Genomic DNA, 26,106 nt, shown 5'->3' with positions numbered 1-26,106 from the left:
TCTGCTTTGGGTTTGTGTAACAGCTAGTGGCACAGAAACATTACAATGATGGAGGGAAGGATGGATTGCGCTAAATTTCAATTGCATTGATGTCCTGCAGTCAGTCAAGAAAATGAAACAGAAAAGATTACTTCAGCAACAGCAGAAAAAGCCAAAGAAGACATCAAAAGCCACTTTTAGCTACTATAAGAAACATAAGCTGGAGCGTTCAGAATTTCCCCTCAGCCATTTGAGCTGAACATCTGCAGTGAGAACTTAAAGTAATCTGGAGAAAGAGGGTTTAAAAGTGAGAACAGAATAAAAAGACTATTACCTGACTATAAAAAGCATTTGCAAACTGCCATAGAGGGACTGCTGAGTACTAACTTAGTAGGATACCCAAATCTTTGCAATTTTTACAATTGCTGTTTATTTTTCTGCAGAGGAAACGTCCTCCTGGGTGGTCCAACTGTATACATGCATCCTCCTCACATTCGAATAAAATGAGTAATTCTTGCTTAAAATGTGTAATTTTTCTCCCATTTTTTTAAGATCTACTTGTTCCAAATTCTATTGGTTGGATCCAAATTTTACTCTGCATGTAGCAAAAACAAATAAAACAAAAAATAATCCTGCTGGTCGCTTAACAATCAACAGCGTCAATCCTTAGATTCATTCAATAAACTGCCAAAGCACTCTTTGAATGTGTACAGATGCCAGGGAGGAGGTGCAGGAGTCCTCTGCTTTCACTGATGTACCGTACTTCCAAGTGAAGACTGAAAACTTTTCACATCACATGACATTGTGACAGCCTTCTCACAGTCTTGGAGGTGGGTCCAAGCTGCAGCCTCTGGACCTGACAAATGAAGCCAACGGTCAAGTCACAAAGACTACATTTCCTCTAATGGCCAATTGAAGCTGCCTTCAAAAGTTATCCAAAGACTACCAGTTTAAATGGCCAGCGAAGTCTGAATTCCAGCTTCATATCTACTCACCCTATATATAAACCTACTTTTGTGTCCGCACTTTCCACAAACCCACCCATCACTTACAGTAACACATCCACTGACTACTTGAATTAATGAAACTACTGCCTTGCACACACCATTGTTGTCCTGTGTTGGTTTAAATGCATTTTGTTTCTCTTTTCGTTGAGCCTCTTGCTTGGATTCCTATTTGTCACAGCTCTGAAAGAGTAACTGGGAGACTCCAAACGCTGACTCCGAGATTATGCAATGAGCTGACTGACAGCAGACGGCCCAGTGCACAAAAACACTCAGAGTGATGCATTGGTGCTGCAGAGTGCTGTCTTTTTATGTAACAAACAAGCTTCAGCTGAGTTCCGACACTAGCTCACAGTGTTGCAGGTTACCTTTTTGGACTTGACGGTTTGGATTTCAGCCGTTTAAACCAACCTTGGGGACAGGCCAAAAGATGTTCTTTATGTATTCAGTAGTTTAACAGTGCTATATCTAAATATCCAACTATGTGAAAACATGCTAGGTCAACCAGAGACACACCTGCTAAAAAGAATCCTAATATCTCAGGATAATATCTCGTTAAATAGAAATTATTAAACCAAGCATGAAAAAAAAAAAAAAGGTGTTTAAATGAAGTGTTTCTTCAGGGAGCTACTCTGTGGTTCACCTGAGTCTATTTAGAATATTTCATTTAAATTCTGCTGAAGTGTATGAAAACAGTATAATATGTCACTGTGTTTCATTTCACACTGAAATGAAACAAAAGAAACTGTGTCCTTGTGAGTCCTGACAGGGTGCTGAAGCTGAAGAAAAACAGTTTTCCCTTCCTTGTTGCCCTGAGCTCGGCTGTGCTCTGCCTCTCTCCTGTTTGGCACAATCCATTTTTTTTTTTACCTTTTTTGTGAAGGCTCAATCTTTCCCACTGTGAGTGAGAACCACTAAGGGACTCGCGCTTCTGTAATGGCAGCTCTTCAGTCCCAGCTCGCCTATCATTCATTTTTAATTTCCTTCCCATCTGTGGGCCGAGAACAAACAATGAAACCGCTGATGGCAAACGCCGGCGGCTCTTGAGCACGTTTCCCATCAAATTTGGTCACCTGAAATGAGATTTTATTTTTTTTATTTTTTCCACAGCTGGTTACACGAGATGAAATATCTGTTTGGTGACACATATTGGTTCACTTGTACAGCCAGAGTTGTTTAAAATATATCTATTCTGTTTAAAAGAAGGCTGACTCTTTTCTTATCAGAGTTGCAGGAATGCAGGATGACACAAAAGGACACCAAAGACGGAAATATCTTTTTTCGTCAATCCAAGCCAAACATTCTCAGTGGAAATCATCTCTCCTTGGCTATTTCCACAACACTTGACCCAGATCCATATCATCCCTTCTCCTTTTTTCTGCCCGTTTGCCTCTCAGCTTTCAGACCTCTTGCTGTATCATCCTCCAGTTTTCCCCAGACTGTCTTTTAGTTTAAGCTCAGGTTTACCTTCACATCCCTTCCCCTCTTCCTTCCCTTTCAGCCTTCTGTAGTCATAAAAAGGTCAGATAAAAACAGGTGAGGCATCCTGCCGAAGCAGGAGGCACAGATGAAGGTGGGTGGAGGGAGGGGGTGGAAGGGGAATGGAGGAGGAGTCAATACCTTCTTCCGTGGCGCTCTGCTCGTCCCTCATGGCTAAGGACGAGAGGGTGATCTTCAGCGTGAGATGGGGGTCTTTGGTGGTGCAGACCTGGATGGCCGCCTCGGGCACGCACGACCGCACCTCGTATTTGTCGTCGGTCATTGTCTGCAAAGCAAAACTGCACGATTAATTAAAAATCGAATCACAGTTGTAGCACTGACTCCTGCTGTTTGTAACAAGGCATCACTGCTCTACCTATTTGGAGACTGTTTTACCTCAAGCTCAGGGAACTAATGGTCAGATTTTATTGTTAAATTAAGAAAATAAGATGTAAAATATGAACGGACATACTTAGTTTTTACAGAGCTATTCGTATTTTCTCTTGTTTTATGAGAAGTCTCAGCCATGTGAAGAAACTCAAAGCAGCAGCCACATGCTGGGTGTTAAAAAGCACTGAATTTGATGAAGTTGCTCATACATTTATGTTATTCCTAATCTGCTGAATGCAACAGCTCATTACCATTTTTGGAAAATCTCCGGTTGGGTTGGTGTTCCCCCCCCCCCCGAGTCCTTCATGTCACACAGCTGTCTCAAGATCCCAGAGTTTTTCCTCCCAGGAGCTTTCTGCTTTCTGTTTTTCAGCTTGTAGTCTGAGCTCAATTACTGCTTGAGTAGGCTTTGGTCATGTGCAGTTAAAAAGTATCAGTGGACAGGAAAAGAGGTGATGCTCTATACTTTTGCTTTAATTCGATTTTGAAATCATCAGCTTTCTTTTTTCATTGGCTTCCTAAACGAATCTCCGGCATGTTTTGTGATTTTTTTTTAAAGTAATTTCCTCTATTATGTTACACTTCCTGGTCTTTTTACACTGTCAGTTTGTGATTATCTTCTCCGCCCTTGTTAGTACCAGCTCTGTATAATTTGCCTACCTGTGTTCAATCAGTCACCTCAGTATATATAACTCATGGCTTGCACCTTCCACTCGCCACAGATGGTCTTGTTTTTTGGCTCAGGCTTTCTAGCTGGTTTCTGTTGTTCCTCTTGTTTTTCATTTTCCCTCGTGTATGACCTTTTGTTCCATTTCATGGAATATTTGTCTTGCTGTTTGTTTTCCTGTGTATGACCCCTGCCTCCTTTACATTAAAGATTTAGAGTTTGACTTTTTCCCTACTCCTAGTTGGACGTGACAAGACAGTGGCTGTATTTTTATTCTAATGGAGTCCATTATTTACAAAGTGAGCATCACATTTTATTCAGAAGCAAATGTTTGAGACAATAGACATTTTGAATAAACAGTCTATTTCCTGGTAGGAATTTGAACATTTTCATGAAATGTTGGGTTTACAGTGATTACAAGCAAGAAAAATATGTATGAATTATGAGCGAATTAAAAAAATTACTGTGTTAAAAAGAGAAACTCAGAGCGCCCCATCGGTGGGTGTCACATGACCTCTGTCGTATTGGTGGGATTAGTGTTTTTGTTAAGGCCCCAGGTCACTCCAATCCTCCCTGCTTGTGTAATTTAACAGTTTTTTATTCTGATTAGTCTGTGCAGACCTGTTCATTTTCCATGTCTTCCTCAGCTCCTGACTCCTCCTGTGTCCTGCCTTTGATTGGTCCAGCGAGCGGTCTGCCCCATTCCTCTTTGTTGTTTGGTACTTGATTAAAATTACTTAATTCCTTTACAAACATAGCAGGCATCAATAGAAAGGTTTGCGTGCTGTGGGTTTTCTCCCAGCGAGGTTTCAGTTTCAGTAAGCTGCTCATGTTTCTCTCTGTTTGAGGCAGAAAGCTGGATGAGGTACTAACTGTTACTAATTTTTCTACAAACACCAAGCTGTTAGATATCAGTCAGTCAGGTCAGTGACCTAAGGATTACATTTTTTTCCTCTGGTAGCTTTTACGCTTTTATTACTCTGTGTCTTTGCGTTGTGTTGCAGCCAATCACATTGCACTCCCGCGTCTTTCCTTTATTGTGTGTGTTTGCTTTTATCTGTGGACTGTGAAACCTGCTCGGACTAGCTCACGAAACCTTCTGCCATCTGGTTAACGAATATTGCTCTCCCTTCACGTAGCAAAGTGGGGTTGTAACAGCTGTGAACATATATATCAGGAATTTACCTGTACATGAGTCATTATATTAAAACTAAATAATCCTGCTGACCTTATTATTGAACAGCCTCTGCCCATTTGCAACCATTCCTTTATTTAAATAACAGATTATCTTTTTATAATTTATGGAAATGCGTGTGAAAGATGACCTTTAGGCACTGAAAGAAATAATGGCAAAGCACATCTCAACAATGAAACACTAAGCAGGCCCATCAAGGCGGCAAAAGGCACAAACAGTTGTGTTTACATGCAGCTTTTCATCTCGAGTTTACACGCCTGTTATTGCCAGCCGGTTCCCAGCATGCCTCTTTTCTTTTATTCCACCCTTAAGATTGCTGTTACCTTCAGTGGCATGTTTTCAAGTGCTTTCTCTCTATCGCGTCTCTCTGAGAAATGACCCCATCAATCACCCCACTGCCTGCCAATCTGCCAGTTTGGCCCAGGAAACGAGAGCTTCAAATGGTTTCCTCCCTTGATGATAAAGCACGCACGGCAGCTTTGGCAGGTAATTAACTGAGATGAGGGGAAGAGGAAGAAATTTAGGCTCTGTGGATGACACTGCTGCTTTGTTAGCGACTGCAGTTGCTTGGGGAAACACTGCGTAGGGAGGCGATCTTCTGATGAAATTATTTGTACGACTCAGGAGCACAGAGCTCAGAGCTGGGATGCTTAAACTCGCTGAGCTCTCAGAGTGTCGGGATGCATCATATTCAAGTGAAATGAGCAAAAGCAGGGAAAGTCCCAGTGGCCAGAGGTGCAGGGGTGAGTTTACACTATAGAGTCTGGGCTTTGGATGTCTAAAGGAAACAGAATGGCAGACATAAATCAAGTACGATCTCAGCAGCAGCAGCAGTCACTTCCTTATATCATATCCACTTCAAATCATCTCCTCTGTACCCTCTCCTCTCCCATGGACTAAAAATAATCCTTTTCTGGTTTAAGAAAAAAGAAACACCGTCACCCAGACAGATGTCTATAAAAGTCTGTGCTCCATTCAGACTGCAGCGCTCCTCCGTTGGTTTGTGCTTAAATTTATTTTTAAATGTGCTGCTAAAGCTCTGCAGGAGTCTTAATTAGAGGTCTAAACAATGATTAAACGATTATTTGTTTTTTGCATGGATTGGAATATCAATAACAACCCATTTTAAATATTAAAATTAATTAACCTAAGAACATGAAAATGATCTAATAAATTTAGGCTTTTATAAACAAGCCAAACGCAAGTGTGGTACAAAACCATGTAATCCTTCCTAGTTTTGAAAGCCTATCTTTGTTACACATCACAGTGAAGAGAAAGTATTTGGATTCTGGATTGAACGGAGTCTGAAACCTTGACTTTTATTTCTGCTTTTCTCCATTTACTGTCCACGGTTCATTAGAGTGCCTGCATCATTTTAAAAATCCAAATGAATATATTTTAAAACATAAATTTTTTTAATCAAGGCCTCAGTCACACCTGCGAAGAGACCAGTCACCACTGCATGTCAACCATTAGTCACTAGTGTACAGTGGAAAAATGTCTATCCTCTAACTGTGTGGCGAGTGGTCGTAAAGAAAGTGAGTCACAAAAAACCTGGTTGCTAACATTTTACATGATGACGGTCGGAGAGACCAAAGTGAAAAACAGTCTCCAAGATTTCCAATTAATATGAAGCATTAATTGAAGCACTCGCTCGGATGCACACAGAATTATTTGAACTGTCTATAAAGAAGTTGTTTTTTCTTTTCTTTTTTTTTTAATTACTTTAAACCTTTTTTAAGGGAAAGGCTTGATATTCATCGCAGCTGATGCATTTTATACACTATACATTACTGTCCCATTGAGCCACATGAGAGCTCCTCTACTGGTCTTATCATCATCATCATTATGAGCACGTCTGTTCTTCAATGTCACCAAACAACCTCTGTGGGTGTTGTTCCACTGAAGCTTGGATCATAAACACTTTTTAAAGCCTCCCTCAGCTGCGTGGCTCATTTTAAATGCGGAGTGCTGAACACCACAGTGGTGGAGGTGTGGCTGAGCGTACCTGGATCTGAAGGGGGAGGTTGGCGCTGATGGTGTAGAGCAGCAGTTTGGTGGGTTTCTCTCTGCACATTAGAACCAATTCCAGGTCCATGTCCCCTTTGATGAGGAGCCCTTTGGCTACCAGGCCGACACGCGTCACCCCACACAGCACCGATGCAGCATCCAGCCTGAGGGCAGATGGAAGGCAGCCAGCGTCAGATTATCCCACAGCCATGCAGAGAGTTTAGAGGTGATAACACACACACTGAAGCCAGAGAACGAGCCCTGGGCTGCTCAACAGGGTCTGATATTCCAAATGGATTAGCAACATTGAACAATGCTGAACAAGAATCTAGTGAACGATCTCTGCTGTCTGCAAAGGTAACGATCCTTTTTCTTTTCTTTTTTTTTTAAACAAATCTGAGCTAAAACAAATATTTCTCATGTATTTTTCCTCACTGGTTAGCTTTTTCACTAGTTTTTTAGGCCAATAAATATTTAAAAATTGTTTAACTTAAAAACAGAAAACATTGACAAGAACTTTTGTTAATGGTTCCTTAAATATGAAAAATAAGAGATAATAGTAGGAAATTATACGTTTGATTAGTTTCAAGGCTAATAAAAATACATTTTTTTAAAATGCTTTATGTGTAGTATATGTGGTATGAAGTATGCAATCAGAGTTTTGCAGCTCTTTCCATAAAAAAAATAAAAATGAAAGCATACCCATACCCAATCTAAATTTGGCCCATTTTATTATTGTTGGGTGCTTGGGATTTTTGTAATATGCAGGTCATTCCCACTTTTACTATATTTTTTAATGCCTGTGAAGCACACGGAAGCCAAACATTCCCATAGACTTCAGTACAACCAGAAGTATTTTTATAACCAGATGAGTCACCCCCTGCTGACCATTAAAGAGAATGCAGGCTTGGTGTATTTATATATTTAATCTGTGTATGTGCGTGTCACTTGCAGAAGTCCTGCAGATCGTGAATGACATGCTGAGCAAAGGGGCAGGTACCACGTGTACTTCACAAAGCTCCTTCAGGATCCCCTCCTCCCAAAGAAAAACAGTTCATGTGTGTACTAACATGTGTCTGTACTGACCTGCACCATCACATGAAAAACCAAAGATTTTCTTTAACCGTCCTGGTTCCCTTTTATTTGTATAAAACCAGCTCTGCACTAAATCTTCATATAGGTGTTTTGCTAATATAGAAGCTCTGTGTGGATGTTTAGGCTACAAGCCAAATGCAGTGAATTTATGACCGCTGTGCGTGTTTAATTGCCCAGTCATCACACCTCACTACCCGATGAAGATATACGACACAGTTTTATAACGGGAGCGAGCTGTGCACAGGAAACAGCTGAAGGTAAAAACATTCTTTAAAAACTAGAACAAGACATAAATTTATGTCATGTTACGCTCTGAAAACGCGTTCTTATAAAACTGAGCTGAAGTAAAATACTGCACGAACATAAAAGTCATGGTCACGGTACAAACATTAAAGAGCACTCGCCGTGGGACGTACTTTTTCTCAGCAGCATCTTCCTCCACCGTGTCATCCCCGGCCTCGTTATTGGTGGATGTCTTCCCTGAGGATTTGCTGAGGTCATCCATCCAATCAGAGACTTTCTTGAGGGCTCCCTCCACGGTAGACACCAGCGTCTGGACAGCCTCCAGCTCCTCAGGGGCTGGATAGATGCTGGCGTGCTTGGCCATGACGTGGCGGTCGTCGTTTGCAAACGACCGAAACGACCTCTGGAGAGAAAGAGAGAGAGAGAATTTTTTACTGTCTTTCCAGCTGGTGCTTACATCAGGCATGAATCACACAGAGAGAGCAGGTGGAGGGTCATAGTGAGATTCAAAGACATGGAGACAGGAAATATGTTCACTGATGGACTTAAATGGACTCAGACCCATGGCCTTTACAACTTGTGACCTTTGAGATGGTCTAGTTGATCTAACGTTATTAATCAGCATAAATATCACACCAGTGAGCACATAATGACCCAATGACTGAAAAGAGGCTGTAATGTTTTTTCTTTTTTCAGTAGAAAATGTTTTAAAATGAAAAACAAGACTTGAAGATACAGTTTAAAACATTCTCAGTTATAAATAACAGAAAGAGTTTCCTATTAAAACAAAACCACAGAGCAGAAAATTTTTTTTTGCTGATTTTCTGTCGACTGTGAGAGCATGTTTGACTCCATTTCCCTGACGGTGAATCCACATTTTTTTGTATTCACCAAACATCACGGATGAAATTAGCCCCTAGCCAACAGAGAGACACTGATTTCCACAGGCAGTGTTGGAGAGTGATGAATTTTATCAAACTGGTCTTGAGGTAGCTGAAAGCTCCTGAGAGCCAAAACAGTGGACTGAGCAGTGAGCAGGCTAGTTGGGAAACTTAGTCGGTCGTTGTTATCTCGCAAGAAAGATTAAACAAAAATTCTAAAAACTGCTACAATAATTTGCAGAATAATATTTGATTGCAATAAATATGGCTGTCAGCTGACAGAGTGTGGAGTGCAGATTATAAGTCGTTGCCTCAAGTGCAGGAATTTGAGTATCACAGCTTCTTCTGGAGGATGAGTCTAGAAAGGGAACGACAGACGCATTAACGTTGATGTGAAAAGAGCCAGGCTCAAAGCAAAGCTGTCAATTTACTGGTTGATCTTTGTTCTGACCCTCCTCTATGGTCACGAGCTGTGGTTAGTGACTGAAAGAAGGCTACAATCGACAGAAAAGAGCTTCCTTACTGGGGTCAGCTTAAGAGATGAGGTGAGAAGTTAATTCATTCAGCAGGGGTTTAAAGTAGAGGTCCTACTCCTCCATATAGAAAGAGGCCAGTTGAAGTGGTTAGGGTGCCTGCTTAAGCATATGATGCCTCTTGGATCTCTCCTAGATCAGGCATTTCAAGCATGTCCTACTGGGAACTCGTGAACCTGTGCAGACCCAGGACATGCCGGAGAGATAAAGTCTCTCGTCTGGCGTAGAAACACCTCAGTGTCTTCCTACATGTGCTTCACTCCTTAGCAGCCTGTGGTAAGCTTGCTTCTGTTCACAATCATTTATTTATTTTGACTAAACTTCAAAGAAACTGACTTCATTAAGATGACAACTTTCTTCCTTTCCAAAGTTAAGTCTAATATTGTTCAATCTGTGACTGATCGATTTTAGGTAATCGCGATCAAAACGTGATTTTTGCCATAATCAAGTAGCCACACTAGACGTATACATGTAAAGTTCATGAATGGACAGTGTTGGGTAACATCACACATTACACCCTTAATCACTAAACTAGTTGTTATTTACCTATGCAAGCTATTCAGTTAGCAGGATGGTTAGATAGAAAGAATTATATGTGTGCAACATTCACTCAAACTCAAGTCATTTAGAATAAGAATAAGAAGAACAGTGAGGTGTACAATATTTAAGGACAATTATTGCAACAACAACTTCTTATTGCATGGAGGGAAAAGCAAAACGTGACCGTAAACAAAGGAAAAACAATTTTAAAAAATAGATTAAGGGGAAAAAAGTCACTATTTAGATATTAATTAATACTAAACACCTCTCCCGCTAATGCACAACTTCCCCACAGCACCTGCAGACAGGTAAGCACCGTGCCTTTTATGAGAAATTTTGTGAGGTCAGCAAAGCTCCCATTTTAACAGCACTCAGGTACTGAACAGTGTTTATAAATGGTAACATGGTCGGTGCACTTTACTGTTAGCATCACCGGCCTCAGCCGGTCCCAAGCTTGGATAAACAGGAAGATTGTGTCAAGAAGGGCCATCCAGCATAAAACCTGTGCCAGATCAAAAATGCTATCTGTTAACTTATCATTAAGGTAGCAGCTAGCAGCTATGGCTAATAATAAAATAATATTTATGTGAGAGTTGGCATCAAACATTATCAGTCCCTGTCTGTAACATTAATAGAACAGAATAATACAAGTGTTTGTGTCTAGAAACTGTAACACTACTCTTAAAAGCTCAGACTGAGGCTGTGAAAAGTCTAGCAGCAGCTGGACAAAAACAGTGTAGTCGACCTTACCAGCTCTGGTCAGCAATGAAAATATGGAGCCAAGTCACCAGAAACACAGCACCAAGTCAAAAAGCCTAAAATGTTTTGTTTTTTTTATTAACTACCTACGAGAATCTGTCATATACATACATCTTAAAATTATGTTAATGTCTATATTTCTTTGCAGTACATTCGACAGATTAAAATTAGTGCCATCGTTTATGTTAATGCCTCTTTATTTTTGTTTTATAATTTTTTCCCGTCATATCAAAAAAATGTATCAAGTATTGAATATATTCCTGTGTATCTTCTAGTATTGGGTAATTAGCATCGTGACAACCCCAGTTAACATGTCGAAGCTCTACAAAAGCAACACGTTAACGTGGTCACAGGCAGGATTTATGATGCTAAAAGCCTGTAGCTGACTGCATGCAGACCCTAACCAAGAAGCCAAAGCTTAATTGACGACAGCAGAGGTGAACCGTCCTGTAGGACTCTGCATTTCTACACAACATCTGTTTGGTTATATCTGATTTTTTACTGACTTGGCTGTCAGCTTTTATTTAAACAGGCTACTAAAACCCTCCTTTTACGCTTATGTGGATAGAGATTTAAATAGATACATGGAGATATGAAAAGTTTAGTGTTATATATTACTGCAAAAATATAACAACTTACTTTCTTTACAGGGAAAACTAAGGAGTAATAACTACTGAATAACAGGAATCTTTTACAGGCTTCTACAGGCTCTGTCACGACAGTTGAGTTAGTGGAGCAACAATCTGCTCACCAACAACAACCCTGGAAATTGAGGTTCTCTTAACTCACTCCTCTGCCAGTGATGAGTGAAATTATTCAGTGCTGATGATCTGGATCATCACCAGGCTGTCAACAGAGTAATGATTCAAACTAAGAATGTGTTCTGTGCGTTCATTACTCTTTGTGTTCATTGTCCATTGCTTTTAAAGCCATAAATAGAGCATTTAATAAGCAAACTAACTGCTGATGTGGTTTACAGTAGATAAAATGCAGGACAGGTCCACCCACACAGTTTTATTTACTCATTTACAACCTGCTTCCCAAACAAGTAAAACAAAATGATCAGGACTATATAACACAACATGATGGTCACCTCAGACACTGCAGCCCCAACCATCTGCTGTTCAATCCTTTTGTTTACATGGGGCCGCCAATGAGAGCAATGTTGAGGGGGGCGGGGCTAAAACACAAATTTCTTCCAGACCAAAGCTGAACTGAGGGTAAAAACCAAGTCTGCAATTGCATATGTAGGAAGGGTCTTCCCAGAAACCTGGAGGCTTTTAAAGCAGCAGAATATTCTCTCTCTCTCTCTCGTTTTATGGCCATGTCACTAAAGTGCCAAATTTGATCAATGATTATAACAGATTTCACATATGCAGATATTCAGCAGCCAAGTTTTAAAGGTCATCAATGCCAAAATACCAGAAAACTGGTTCAATGGTTGCAATTTGGATTATCATTATCATCATCATCATTGTTACTCATCAAACACCATCATCAAAGCACTGCCAACTCCTTTTAATTACAGAGAAAGCAGGCTGAAGTTGAAGCCGCTGTTGGAGGAAGCAGACTAAATCCAAAGCCAAATCGATTTCTTTGAACTTGAACACACCGTTTATACTTCGATTCCCGGTGCTTCTCCTGTTGCTGCTGCAAATGCTTGTTTCTGGTGTCAGAAAGATTCCTCACAGTCAGCACGATGACAGCATTACACCTGAAGCAACCTGCGCTGCTGCCAATCTGTGCGTGGCCTAGATTCTGCTGCTGTTACTTAACATTAACATTTATGGCATGTGCTTAGGGATGGAGCCCATCTCTCTGAGGGGTAGATGAAAAAGGGCTGATGTGCAAAGCGTATCAGCGCTCGCTTTTACAAGCCAGAGTACGCCGGTCGAACATCACGGCAGGCTTTCAGTCCAAGGTCAAACTGCTACCTCTCTCAATCATCCCTTCCTCTTCTACTCCAGTCCTCCCCTCTCTCCTCCTGTTCTCCCTGCCTGCAGCGTGTAAGCACCCCTCATTACGGTGAGTTATTTATGACGGTGCTTTAATAATTCATGGCCACGAATCTCGAGGGCTTGTGCTGGAGTTGCGGGGGTCATTCATCACGACCTAGCTAATCTCTCGCTGAACTGCCACGGGGCATTCGTGGCTGTGTAGCGGCAAGTGTGGGCAGCGTCGACAACCATAACACACAAACATTAACAAGATCTACATGAAAGATTAAGAGTTTCATGGCATCGGCGCCGATTTGGATCACAGCCTGGCTTCATATCGGGCTGCTTCCTTTTGTTTGTGGCCTACGAGTCAGCTGGGAGTTCAACCTCGCGCTGCAATTAGAAGATAATCAAATCTACTGCTTTAATTAATTGCATTGCAAGGTTTTTCGGAGGATGTCTTGTACTTAAATCTAACATACAAATCAGAAGTAATTCCTTTAACGTTTTGTTTTCACTGTGGAATCACTCAGGAGGATGATACCTGACACAAACAGGTTTTCACAGAGTAAAATCAGCCGGGTTTACTGTTAAGCCAGCAGACATATACAGATATGGATCCAGAAGTCTTTCTTCATTGATAAAAAGATGTACATAAACGCTCTCTCAGGACATCTTAGCTGCATGCTTAAACCAAGCAGCAAGCCACTACAGTAGTTCACTTACGTTTGGCTTCGAAAGTGAGTTAAACCTGAACTTTGTGGCATCACAGTCAGATCCACTCGCTCATCACATCCAGTTTTAAAATGCCAAGGTCAATGGGACTTCTGTATGCTTCAGAAACCAATGAGTGACTTAACCAGATGTTGAATTTAATAAGAACAAAAACTCCTTACATCCAGCCTTTAAGAACTCACTCTATAGCCATGTCAATTATTTAATTTAGTGGCCAAAGGCAAAGAGCAGTATATTCATTTTTTCAATTTTGAATATAGATTTACTTTAAAATTGAATATAGAGGCTCACTTACGGGAAAAAAAAGACACATGATGGAAACTTTTAGTGATTCTGCTCAAGTCTACAAATACTTATTTTGGTCCACCCAGGTGGTTCGGGTCTGCAGATATCTCCTCTCTAAGATATGCGAGAAATTCCTACTATGAATCAGACCTCAGGTTAGGGCCGTGCGATATGACCAAAATCTCATATCCCGATATAAGACATCTATCAGTCCCGATAATGATACAAATTACAAAAATTTAACATTTTCTGTAAATTTTGTGAATCTCGGGCAGCTCGACTTGCGTGAAGTGTTTCCAGCTGGGCGTTGTGTACCTGGAGTCGAGTGTTTTAACCGATGCATGAAACGATACATTTTTAGACACAAGTTGTAACGGCCGCCGTTTTCTTTGTGAGTATTTATTACACGGCGTGCTGCGGGGAATAGCCTGTTCTAACGTTTGAGTCTAAGGTTTATTTTTTAGCACCTGGCGGCTCTTTTTTGTTTCTCATCCATAAACACTCTGGATACTAGTTCACGGGATTCAGTTTATTTTGAAAAGTCTCAACAGGATCTTGAGCTTTATTGTGAAAGGTTTATGTGGAAAATAAACAAGTGGATACTAGAGCTGGGCGATAGAACGATAACGATATGTATCGCGATATAACTTTTACTCGATAGAGAAATTAAGCTATCGCGATAGACCTCGCCGCTCTTGTCCTCAAAAAAAAAAAAAGAAAAAAAAAAGGTCAGCCAATCCAAATTAAGTAGCGCAGAGCCGAACCAATCACAGCCGCAGCGTCGCGTCGCGTGACTTGTTAGGTACAGCACAAGTGCCAAGCCGCACGTGTGTTTGTTTGGGAAGCAGCCAGCGGGTAATGGAGGACATGAGTGTGCCGACTAGAAAAATCAACCGAGCGTGACCGAAGAGAAAACAGATGATGGTGCCGGAGAGATTGTCAAACGGAAGAGCCATAGAAGTTCTGTAGTGTGAAGGTATTTCGGCTATTTCAAGTCTGACAAAAAACAGAGTAGCGTGCACTGTAAATTGTGCCGAAAGCAAGTCTGGAAATACAATAAACTGGTGCATGCGTCACACTGTGCGCCACGTTATTGTTTCGGTGAAATGAATTTCTACAATACTGTTACTGTTAACTCTACTCTCTGCAGTGTTTAAATGCTTACATATACACACAGTTACTGTCCGTCCACACATACGACTCTGTTCTGCTTCTATGCCCCAGCTTTGTTTACTTTTTCCCACCGAGGCTTCTAGACTTCTGATTGGCCAACATTTCTGCACGGTTAGGAATCTAGCGCCACCTGCCGCTTTGGCATGTTCATAGCAGCGTTTTCCTTCATTTCTGCCTTTATGTGTGGACGGGATTATTTTTTAAAATGGAAAATCTCAGTTTTCAAAAATACCCGTGTACGTGTGGACGTAGCCTCAGTCTCTGACTGGAAGCGCTAATTCGTCACTCGGCTTTTGTCAGACTAAAGTAACTGTTAAAACTGTTTGAAAAGCTAAGCTATACAACAAGGAGAGATTGAGAATTTCCTTTTAGTTCTCAGTTTATTTGATATTGACAAAAGTTAGTCAGTTTTGTCTGTTCTTCTGTAAAACAAACTAAGATTTATTTTTAGAATTAATATTTTGTTTCTAAGTGGAATTGACAATTTAGTCTGTTTTGTTTGTTCTATTTTGAAACTTAAACGCTTTAGTGGCTGCCTTTTGTGTAGTTTGCAATATTTGCCTTTATTTATCTGAAAAAGTCTCATGTTCCTTAAGTACATCTACCCTGTTGAACTTATTATGGGAAATAAATATTTAAATAAAAACAAGCTGCTGATTATTTCACATTTTACTTGTGAGCAACGGCACATTTAAATCTTACAAATATAGTTATTTGGCTTATATCGTGATAGATATCGTTATCGCCTGAAATGAAAAAAACATATCGTGATATGAAAAAATCTCATATCGCCCAGCTCTAGTGGATACGTGATGGTTTTACCGTCGTTGCTAACAACAACACATAAAAACAGGCGGTTGTCCGTCCATAATGTGCTTATATTAAATATAAGAGAAAGAGAGAACTTAAACAAATATATATGTAGCCACTACAATGACCACCAAAACGATCAAAAAATATTGCCGTAAACAGTTTATTTTGCGACATCACGAAACAAACGATAGCGTAAAATGAAACGATAGATGTTTTTACATCGTCATCCGATATAGATCGTTATACCAAACAGCCCTACCTCAGCTGTCCGCACACCTCATTCATGACAGTCTGCAAATGTGCTCTAAATACAGAAAGCAAGTAATTAAACCACCTGTGGAATCTTTGACCACCACAAAGTAAAATATACATTTGTATTTGTTTTTAAAATCTGTATAGTAAAGACACTTTTTTTTTAACAGTTAGCATTCATGAAATTTAATGTAATATAGCTTTAGGCATTATTGCAGTTATTTTGGTTTTCTCAGCGTACTGCCTGACAAGAGTTCCACTAATTTTAGACCATTTCAGAGCAGGAAAGGAGGCAAGTGTTTTTTAACATGGCAAAATTAAAAATAATGAACAAAAAACCCCCAACAAAACATAAACAAGCTTCCAATCCTTTTGGCTGGCACATTCAATGTCTACGATTAATTATATTGTCTGACACATAAACAAGCCACTAACCTGCCAGTACTCTCCAGGAGAAATTATTTCTGGTGAGTGCACAAACAAAAATGCAATAGATAATATCTTCTGTTTGGTTAAAAACAAAACTTAGGAAGTAGCGTGAACACAAAATGTTACAGGCTGACACATACAGGATGATACTTTCTGCTAATAATAAAAGGTGGGGGTTGTCTGATGGTAAAGACTGTTTTCAGTCCATTCTTAGTGAGTCCTTCAGCACCAGGAATGATTGACTGGCACCATTCAAAACGGTTTTGTTTGGAGCTCAAAAGGACCGGGTGCAAACTGCGACTTTAAGAGAAAGTGATTCAGAGGTTTAAAAGCCTGACAGGTGAGAGTGTAAGACTTGGACTCCATTACTGTGTTTAATGCTTCACTTTTATCAGAAAAGTACTTGAAGACTCTACTCCTTGGATGTTGTTTACCTCAGAGAATCTTTACCATCAGGATGAGTGTGAAAACGTTACTTAACTAAATGACTGTTATCAGTCGTTATCAGACGCAGGTGGCCTCTTCTGCTTAAAGTGTTGTATACTCTAATGCAAATGTGGTTATTTTCTTCTCCTGCTGTGTCTCGAGTCAGAAAGAAAACAACAAAAATCTACATTTGAAGGCTGGAGGTGTGGCGGTGCCTGGATCCATCATTCGATTGCAATTTAACAACATTTCCTTCACAAATTCTGTTTGGTTCATAGACTAGACTTACCAGCTACCTCATTAGGTGTACTTGATAAACTGTTTGTAAAATATCTAATCAACCCAATCATATGGTTGTAAAAATAAGTGAATTTAGGCACATAGACATGGTCAAGGTCGTGTGCTGAATTTCAAAATTAGTATCAGAATGGGGAAGAAAGGCAGTTTAAGTGTCTTTGAATGTGACGTGTTTGTTAGTGTCAGATGACTGCTTTCAACCAAAGCAAGCAGAACAGCATCTCTGAAATCTCAACCCAACAGAGCACCTGTGGGATGTGTTGGAACATACATATCATGTATGTGCAGCTGAAAAATCTGCAGCACCTGTGTGATGCTATCATGTCAACATGCACTAAAATTCATGACAAATGCTTCTTGAACCTATGCCATAAAAGTTTAAGGCAATTCTGAAAGTACCCAATATGCAGTGATTATCTTGTTGTCATTCATTAAGTACAAGACTGCGTTGTGAAAGCCCAGAGGCCTGCGTGCCAATTAGTGCCAATTGACAGACTAATCTCAAGACCAAACTTCCTGGAATTATTTGTTAGATAATTCCATTATAATTCCATTATAAATGGTCCAAAGGGCACAAGAACCACAAGCATCACAAGAACAGCTGCCCGTGTTGTATGACTAGGTGTTTGACTGCTCATACACCTAAAGCCTTAGCAACAGTGGAGAAGAAACAATCCACCATAAAGCCGATATAAAGAGGGAACAAGGCATACAGGCCAAAACCTTTTTTGTGGTACATTATTATTTTAGCTGTAAAGTTTATCATTGTAACCTGGGAGTCAGTAGGGATTTACTTTCCTTTGAAACAGCCTCAAGTGGCCTCTAGAGGAACTGCAGTTGTTGACAATTAGCTCTAGGGTGAGGAAATAAAAAATAAATCACAGTCTGGGTTAAAACCCAGCCTGTTAAACTTTGTCACAACATTTATCACAGCATTTACCATCAGAGCTTTTACATGCACTTCTTCACACAACCACTAGATGTCTACATAATCTGGTTTTCTCCGCTGGTCAGTGGTTACAATGAATGGTAAGAGTCTATGGAGCCTGCTCAACGGGAGAGAAGATGCCCGCTGGGGATGTGTATGTGACTGATAACCATTAATAACAGCTATGATTGGGGTGATAAGATCACAGGGCATCATCCAATCAGCTTTTTCTCAAAAATAGGACATGGAAAAGTAGAGTTATTCTTCTTATCAAGTTGTCGTGCTATACTGGAGAATTCTAGCATTTTAATTTTGTTTTCAATGTATTTTTCCTCTCCCTGAACGAGGTAGACATGATCGGTCATCGTGCTGACTGATCATGTACCTGATCAGTGTTCACACTACAGGTGAATATGTGTATATAACAGCTGGAAACACACTATTGATAGCTAAACACACAAAATATACAAACACCAGACATAATCAGGAGACTCACCATGTCCAGGCTTTTGGAGAGGTCGTGGGAGGGGTTTAGGTGAGGACCAGAGTCCCGTCACTCGGCCTCTTCATGCAGTCGAACACCTCTCGACTGTCGGCTCCTCGGTCAGAGTCTCACTGCGGAGACAAAATATAAAGATTAAGTCCTCCATTAACCTTTGTTACACCCACACACTCAGAGAGTTTATTCATTTGTTGGATTGCTGGTATTGCTTTAATCTTTGTATTTGTACAGTTTGTTGCTTATAATGTGGGTGATCCAGGATTTAGAGCTTATTCTAAGCTGCTCTGAATAAACATCAGCTACATGCTATAAATGTGAAGCTGCATTATCAAGACTTAAACAATAATCCCAAATGTCACATTTTTGGACATTGTGCTCCATGTTGCACATCTATTAATCACAAATCTTCCATCCTCGTACAACTATAGTGGACTTAAAACAGAAGGTATGAAAACTGAGAAAACTTTCAGAAAAGCATCAGAGTAAAGCAAAGATTGGAGTGGAACCACACTTTCCACAAATCCACCACATCTTTTAGTTTTTATGTGAGGGCGGGACATAAATCTGACGTTGCTGACGTCAATCTGCCACAGACTCCACTGTTGTTTCAGAAATTCTACTCTGAAAATAAAAAAATGGTAATAACTAGAGATGGACCGATCCGATATTACGTATCGGTATCGGTCCGATACTGACCTAAATTACTGGATCGGATATCGGAGAAAAATAAAAAATGTAATCCGATCCATTAAATATCACGAAACCACCTCACAAAACTTGCAACACCCCGTAACTCACCTCAGAACGTTAGCACGTCGGAGCAGTATGCATCACGTGATAGAGCGGCTGTGGCATGCGGGACCTGTCGTGGTCTGGATAGCATTTGGAGCTTCGCTAGCAACCCGGCATTTCATCTCCGACAAAGTTATCCCCGAGAGAAGTAAAGCAAGTGTGTAAGTCCATCTCTGAATGTTTGTAAAGCATTCCTGCGTTAAGCTTAACAAGCGACTGCCTCTCCTGCTGCTACTTCAATCGTGAAACTGCTTAATGATCAGCTGATCGGCTTTTCTGTCGGGAGTCCGTCTGTCTTGTTTGTTTTTGGCCCACTTTGCACCAGAAAGAGGAAACCAGCGGCTGAACAACAGCAGCACGTTTAAGCTTGATAAGCTGTTGTTAGAATGTATTTAATATTACTTTCTACACCAGGATCTTTTTCTACGTAGCTGACGGCTGGTAACTGTGCAGGGGCGGATCTAGCAAAGTTTAGCCAGGGGGGCCGATAGGGCATTAACAGGGAAAAGGGGGCACAAAGACATACTTTTCTTTCTTATTCTCATTTAAAATGTCGAGCTTTTAATAAATAATTATCTGACACCCAAAGTTTTAATTTGATGTAAAATGAATAGAAGTCAATTACTGTATATAGTGACTATTAAGTCTAATATATATACCCTAGTAAGCTATAGTACTTTTTCCTTTGGGAAGGTACCATCTGTGCAGTCTGCAATTTTGTTGAAGAAAGATGTTGAATCTATTTAATATTTCTTGAAAAAGAATTGATTTCTGTGCATTTTTTTCACACTTCATCAAATTAAGGTTGATTACGTCGATTAAGCATCATGAGGTGGAGTGTGAGGGGTGGTTCCCTATTTTTTATTTATTTATTTTTGTTGTTGCTGGGAGTTGGAACCCTATTAGTTAGGTTGCTTAATATTTATGCTAAGTACTCTTTAAAATACCAGAATAGGGAGGATGGTGTAGGTTTAAGTTTATTAGATTGATCAGTATTGCTGAACTATGAAATATTTTTTTTGTATACAGGTATAACAGAATAGCTTTAGTGTAGTTGTTGTTTTAAACTTGAGTATGAACTTATACAAAATGCAGCAAGATATTTTAAAAAACAGTTTTGTTGATTAAAAAACACTATATCGGATTCATATCGGTATCGGCAGATATCCAAATTTATGATATCGGTATCGGACATAAAAAAGTGGTATCGTGCCATCTCTAGTAATAACACAGGGCATGAACCACAATCTCCCGAGTTAAAGTCCTGTTTACAGTTATGTGTCAGTAATTTTAAACTCCAGCTCTCTCGTTTGTGTCTCTTTTGTCCCACCTTCCTCTGCTCTCTTCTCTTGGCAGATGGCTGGCCTTTCCTGAGCCGGGTTTTGTCAGAGGATTTTTCCTGTTAAAATGACGTTTTTCCTTCCCACTGTTACCAATTGCCTACTCACGGGTGGATCGTTCAATTGTTGGAGTTTTCTCTCTAATAATTTAGGGCTTTAACTTTACAAAATAAAGTGCCTTGAGGTGACTGTTTAAGATTTGAAATGAAATGAAACTGAATGAAACTGAATTGAAAGCTAACCATCATTCACCACCTAATTTTTGTAACCTATCACATACTCTGTAAATCCCAGGGGGGATTATTCTGAGCAGTGATTTTCTTTTTTATAGGTGCCACAATGGCGCATTATTTGTTTCTAGATTTGAATTTCATAACCACTTTCTGTGAGGAGTTTGCATTAGTAATGTGTGTGATTGGTCGACTCTTTGCTGAAATGTTGCTTTCCATTCCACAATAACTGAAAAGAATGAATAAACCAATAAACGTATTGTCTTAAAAGAGCAGAATATTTCAGCAAAACATATCAGTGTCTTTCCACAACTCTTTACCAAAATATTTCTAATATATTCAGGAATTTAGACTCTGGATTTTGTACTTTATACACAAGAAAGTCAGCAGCTTGTTATGCACCCAAGTTTCTGTTGTGATTTAATCTCTAGCTATTGCTTGGAAATTAATGCAATCAGGGGAATCTGTCCTGTTATAAATCCAATCAGATCATCCATTTCACATTTGTGAAAATTAAAATTATTTTTAAAAAGTCTAGAAGCAGGTGTAAATGTAGAAATAAGTATTTTAGTCCCTTAGCTCCATTCGCCGAGGGCTACCTCCTGCTACACCCTTGGCTGCCTCCAATTTCTGTCCAACGTTATTAACAGGAACTGCCTTTCCACTACCATGTGGCGCTACTAAGCAACTGCACCTTGAAAATATTTACCAGGTTGAATTCTCACATGTGCAGAATAATAAACAGTCAAAATTAAAGAGAAAAACAGAAAGAAAAGATATATGATGACATCCATAGGATTTCTTCAGTTTGCTCAACAACTCCTTCAAATCACAGACCTGTAAACATGTACCATGTACCAAGTGTAAGTTATTTGGCTATAATAATCTAAAAATTCACCCACTGATGGTGCTTTATGTTTAATATGGATGATATCAAAGATGTGCTCCCTATTATGAATAAAAATAAACCAGCTATTAACAATTTGAAACACACCACTTTGATTGTGACGCTGCTGTGAAATTGTTTTAATGTTATCTGACCGCAGACTCACACTAAGGCATTAATTAAATTACTCTGAATATAGTCTCACCATTAAATGCATTAGATGAAACTGCAGCTTTGGCCCACACTGTCAAATGCTAATGAGATGCAAGTCGCAGCTTGTGGTGTAACCACGTGGCAATGGCGGTGCAGGAGGGTGAGTGAGCAGCGCTGCTGTTAAACATCCCGGGGGGACTGGCGGGGTTGAGCCAAGCGTCAATTAGATTCTCCGTCACCTTGACCTTGTTTTCAATGACAGACCAGAGCAGGCTGGTGGTGCTGCTGCTTCTTTTGCTTTATGTGGAACAGCCATTTTTTACCATCCAGTAAAAGGAAAAAACACAGTGCAACAGTGGGCAGAGAAATATCAGGAAAAAGGATTTTGATCAATACAACACAATAACTAGCTGAGATTTCTGCCTTTCAAAGCCTCGCGTCCCCACTCCTACTCTCTTTTGGAGCACAAACTCCCCAAACAGCACAACTTCAAAGCATTTACTACTGCTCAATAATGGAGGATGTTGCTACGTGTGAGAGACCAGGAACGCAACACATGAATGCTAACGAGCCTGCTTCTCACACTAAGAGAGCTGCATTTCTGCCACAGGATTCAGGCCTCCTCGCTCCACTTTTCTGCTACATCTCTGCTCCCATTTGGTTAACACATCTCTAGCATGAAAAGTGTGATTTGACTGAGTGCCAGTGATGGATTACTGAGGAGGAAGAGGATGGAGGACGCAGTAAGGTGATGTAGTTACCACTTCTTTTGTTGGCAGACAGACCGAGGACCAGGCCACGGGTTTCTCTACACTCATGTAAGTGACACATTTGCAGACAAAATAATAGAAAAATTCAAAATTGCTCTCACCGTTTTACAGAGCTGCAGGTGGAGGTAAACACACTGCTATTACTTGGGTGATTTCCTCGTGTTCCTTGGACTACCGCTGCAGTCCAAGATCCCAGAGGTATCCCAAGGAAACTCACTACAGAGGCAGCTGATTAATGTGCCATTATTTAGTGTCATATATTATATCATATTATATTATATTATATTATATTATATTATATTAATTTCGTTAAGAAAGAGCAGGCGAGCCTCCTTGTGACGTGACATGTCGGAACTTCAATATGCTCAAAAACAAAATTATCTCATTGACTGTGTTGTTTTCTTAAATCAGCATTTTATGATTAAAAGTGGAATTGATTAGAACTGTAGGAGGATCTAAAATCAATCACACTACAAAAACCAGAACAACACAAACAAGTCATACAGAACTAATATAAATACAGCCAGAGGAAGGATTCAAGTGTGATGGATGTAGCTTCAACCACATATAAAAAGAAAAAGAAAAAAAGAAGCACATGGTACAAGGACAACAGGACCTACATCCCCAACCGTGGCTGTATATACACTTGCATACAGAGTTGTGCTTCAGTTTTAATAAAATCCCCGTGTGGGCTCATTTTCTAATAACCTTTCATCTCCCTGAAGAAGGCAGGTGATTAAAGCAAGATAATTAAGTATACAGCAATGACTTTTTAAGGACGTTGACGATACTGCAGCAGTGGCAGATGGTGAGCTCAGCATGTGACAAAAAGACAATGATGATTTAAAAAAAAAAAAAAGAAAAGAAAAAAAAAGTAAAAAGCAGGCCAGGGAGCGAGCACTAGCAAGCAAGACTGTTAAAAATACACTTTCCACACAACTTTTATCATTGGACTGACATGTTTTACACTGAAAAGCCTGCATAATAAAGGATGTAAACACTGCGTTAAATGCATCCACTCTCTTTGAGTCAGGTTTATTTGCATAAACTTAATCACAGCTAGAGTCTCAAAGGGCTTCAAAACACCCACATTATAGGACAATAAATTAAAACGCACTCCCCAATCTCAGAGCTTCGGCAAGAACAAAAACTCTGCAAATGCATTTCATTTGATTCTGTCAAACAGTCATTAACATCATTAAACTCCTGTCAAAGACAAATGTTTGCAAGAATTAAGCAACAAAAGCAAAATTAGTTTCACTGCGCTTCAGTGACGTGGTACGAATGCAGTGCTTGTTGCACATGGAATACAAATAACCTTAGTTGCTTATGAGGACTGGTTATTTATAACAGAGGAGGGTCGAGCCAGGCAACAACTTGGCTGTGAGGACAGGCACAGAGAGGGGGATCAGTTACACGAAGGGATCTTACATGTCCCTAATTAAATAATAAGGAGCACAAAGATATCATAATCCAGACCTAGGCTTTTAATATTTAGCATCTGCCAACAAGTGTGATGACACTTTTATTATATTTGCTTGATTTTTCTTCTGTGAGGCACTTTCTTTAATTATTGCAAGTTACATGAAAAACAAAGCAAATTATGTGCATTTAAAATGTATTAAAATATGTTTTTAACCAACAATAAGAATTAAAAGTATCCTGTAGTCTAGATTTACATTAACGTGAATTCTAAATTAGACTGAATGTGAAAGGAATTCTCCAGTTATATCTTCCCATGTCGTGACCATCCCACAACACTGCTGTTGAGCTCTCATTACTTTACCAACAGGGGCTTCGAAAGGTTGTAAAATGAAATGTGGCACTTCAATGCATGAATTTAAAAAAAACCATACAAACCAGGAGGAGGAGGATTAAGCAACAGCTATGGCAAAGAAATGAAGGCATCCTTAATTACTGTAGCTAACTGCAAGGACACTATTGATATGTTTGGCATGATTTGTAGTGAACTACACTGTCATTGGGGTCCATTTAGCCACCTTTTTTATATTAAGATCATGTTCTGTCTTGGTGTGCACAGGTATGTAATGGTTCAGGTAAAGAGTAAACTGAAAATAGCTTTTATTGCAGGGCGATAGTGGCAAGGCTTGTTGCAAAAAAGCACAGGTCATAGGCTGAGCCCAAAAAAACAATGTCTGCACACTGATCAGCTATAAAATTAAAACCATGTAACAGTGGGTAGGTCCCACTCATGCTTCACAACAGCTCTCATATTTTGCGGTATGGACAAAAGACCTCTGGTGTCTACCACACACCACTGGCAGAGGATGCACTGTGGCTTGTGGGTTGGGACCTCTGCAGATCAGGCTTGTTCTGACACATGTTCAGATACTTTTATTGGACAGTCACTCAGCTATGGGCTCCTTCTGAGCACGTTCCTTGAACTGTGGGAGAGGTTGATGAGATCTGGGTGTGCCCTGGGCAGTAATAATGTTTAGGTGGTTGGGATGTGTTACACAAACCGTCACAAGATTTTGGAATGAGAGTGGCCTGAATAACACAGTATTTTCAATACTGCAGATCACATTTTCGGATGTGTTACACTTAGTTTGTATTTTACATGTTCTGTTGAATGTGGCCATATACAGAAAGCAATCCGATAGGAGACGTGAGCAGATGCAGTAAACCTGGTGTCAGTCAGAAGATTGGAAACTAGAAACACAACTGGCAGAATATAGGATGTTGTAAGAGATTGCTAGGATTGCGTGAGCCACAGTAGGCGACTAAGGTATGAATGAATGATGCATTCAGACAAACAAACAGCTTCACAGCTCAAGATATTTTCAGAAATCTCACTGAAATTCAAATAGACAACTTCCACATACAACCTTTGTGAATGTGTGCGACTGTGTGTGCAGAAAGGCAGAAGTGCTACTGGTTCCATCCCCAGTGGGACTGAAACACTACCATCACTACCAGCGTCAGAGGTCAGACTGTAGCCTGGCTAAAAATGCAACCACTCATGCTGCTGTAATGCACTCTGGACAACTACATCCACCAAATAGCTGCATTCTGCCACTACAAAACCATCCCATGCTCAGGCACTCGGTCCCTAATGCCTCTTCTAGCCTCTCCTGTCCCCATCCTCCATTCTGAGGAAAGGTTAGCTGAACCTGGGGAGAGTTTTATTTCAGGGCTGTGTTTATTTAGGTCGTTTTCACTGCAGGGAACTTTTATGAGCAGGCTTTTATGTTCATACAAGACTTCAAATAATGCCCTGCGCAATCCTGTGAGCTTGCACCAGCGGGGGATGGGAAGAAGAGAAGAAAAAGGCTTTTTCTCTTATACAAAGCTTTTCTGACTAACATTTGATCTGACGACAAAAGACAATCCAGACTCTCTCATAATAATCCAAGTGCTGA

The 26,106-nt window shown here is 40.1% G+C and overlaps 1 protein-coding gene across 2 annotated transcripts in view; it reads right to left on the bottom strand.

Annotated features, from left to right (window-relative positions):
• Nucleotides 1-26,106, bottom strand: part of LOC101483299 (spermatid perinuclear RNA-binding protein) — a 98,995-nt gene that overhangs the window by 39,857 nt on the left and 33,032 nt on the right. For both annotated transcript variants that reach the window (XM_012920349.4, XM_012920350.4), the window contains exons 2-5: nucleotides 18,547-18,665; nucleotides 8,236-8,465; nucleotides 6,723-6,888; nucleotides 2,604-2,748 (exon numbers count right to left, since the gene is read on the bottom strand). In XM_012920349.4, coding sequence (XP_012775803.2) covers nucleotides 2,604-2,748; nucleotides 6,723-6,888; nucleotides 8,236-8,465; nucleotides 18,547-18,549 — 544 coding nt within the window. In that variant the 5' untranslated portion in view covers nucleotides 18,550-18,665. The remainder of the gene's footprint in view (nucleotides 1-2,603; nucleotides 2,749-6,722; nucleotides 6,889-8,235; nucleotides 8,466-18,546; nucleotides 18,666-26,106) is intronic.

The sequence above is a fragment of the Maylandia zebra genome, linkage group LG12 (assembly GCF_041146795.1).
Source record: "Maylandia zebra isolate NMK-2024a linkage group LG12, Mzebra_GT3a, whole genome shotgun sequence".
NCBI lineage: Eukaryota > Metazoa > Chordata > Actinopteri > Cichliformes > Cichlidae > Maylandia > Maylandia zebra.
This window is presented reverse-complemented; position numbering and strand designations above follow the sequence as displayed.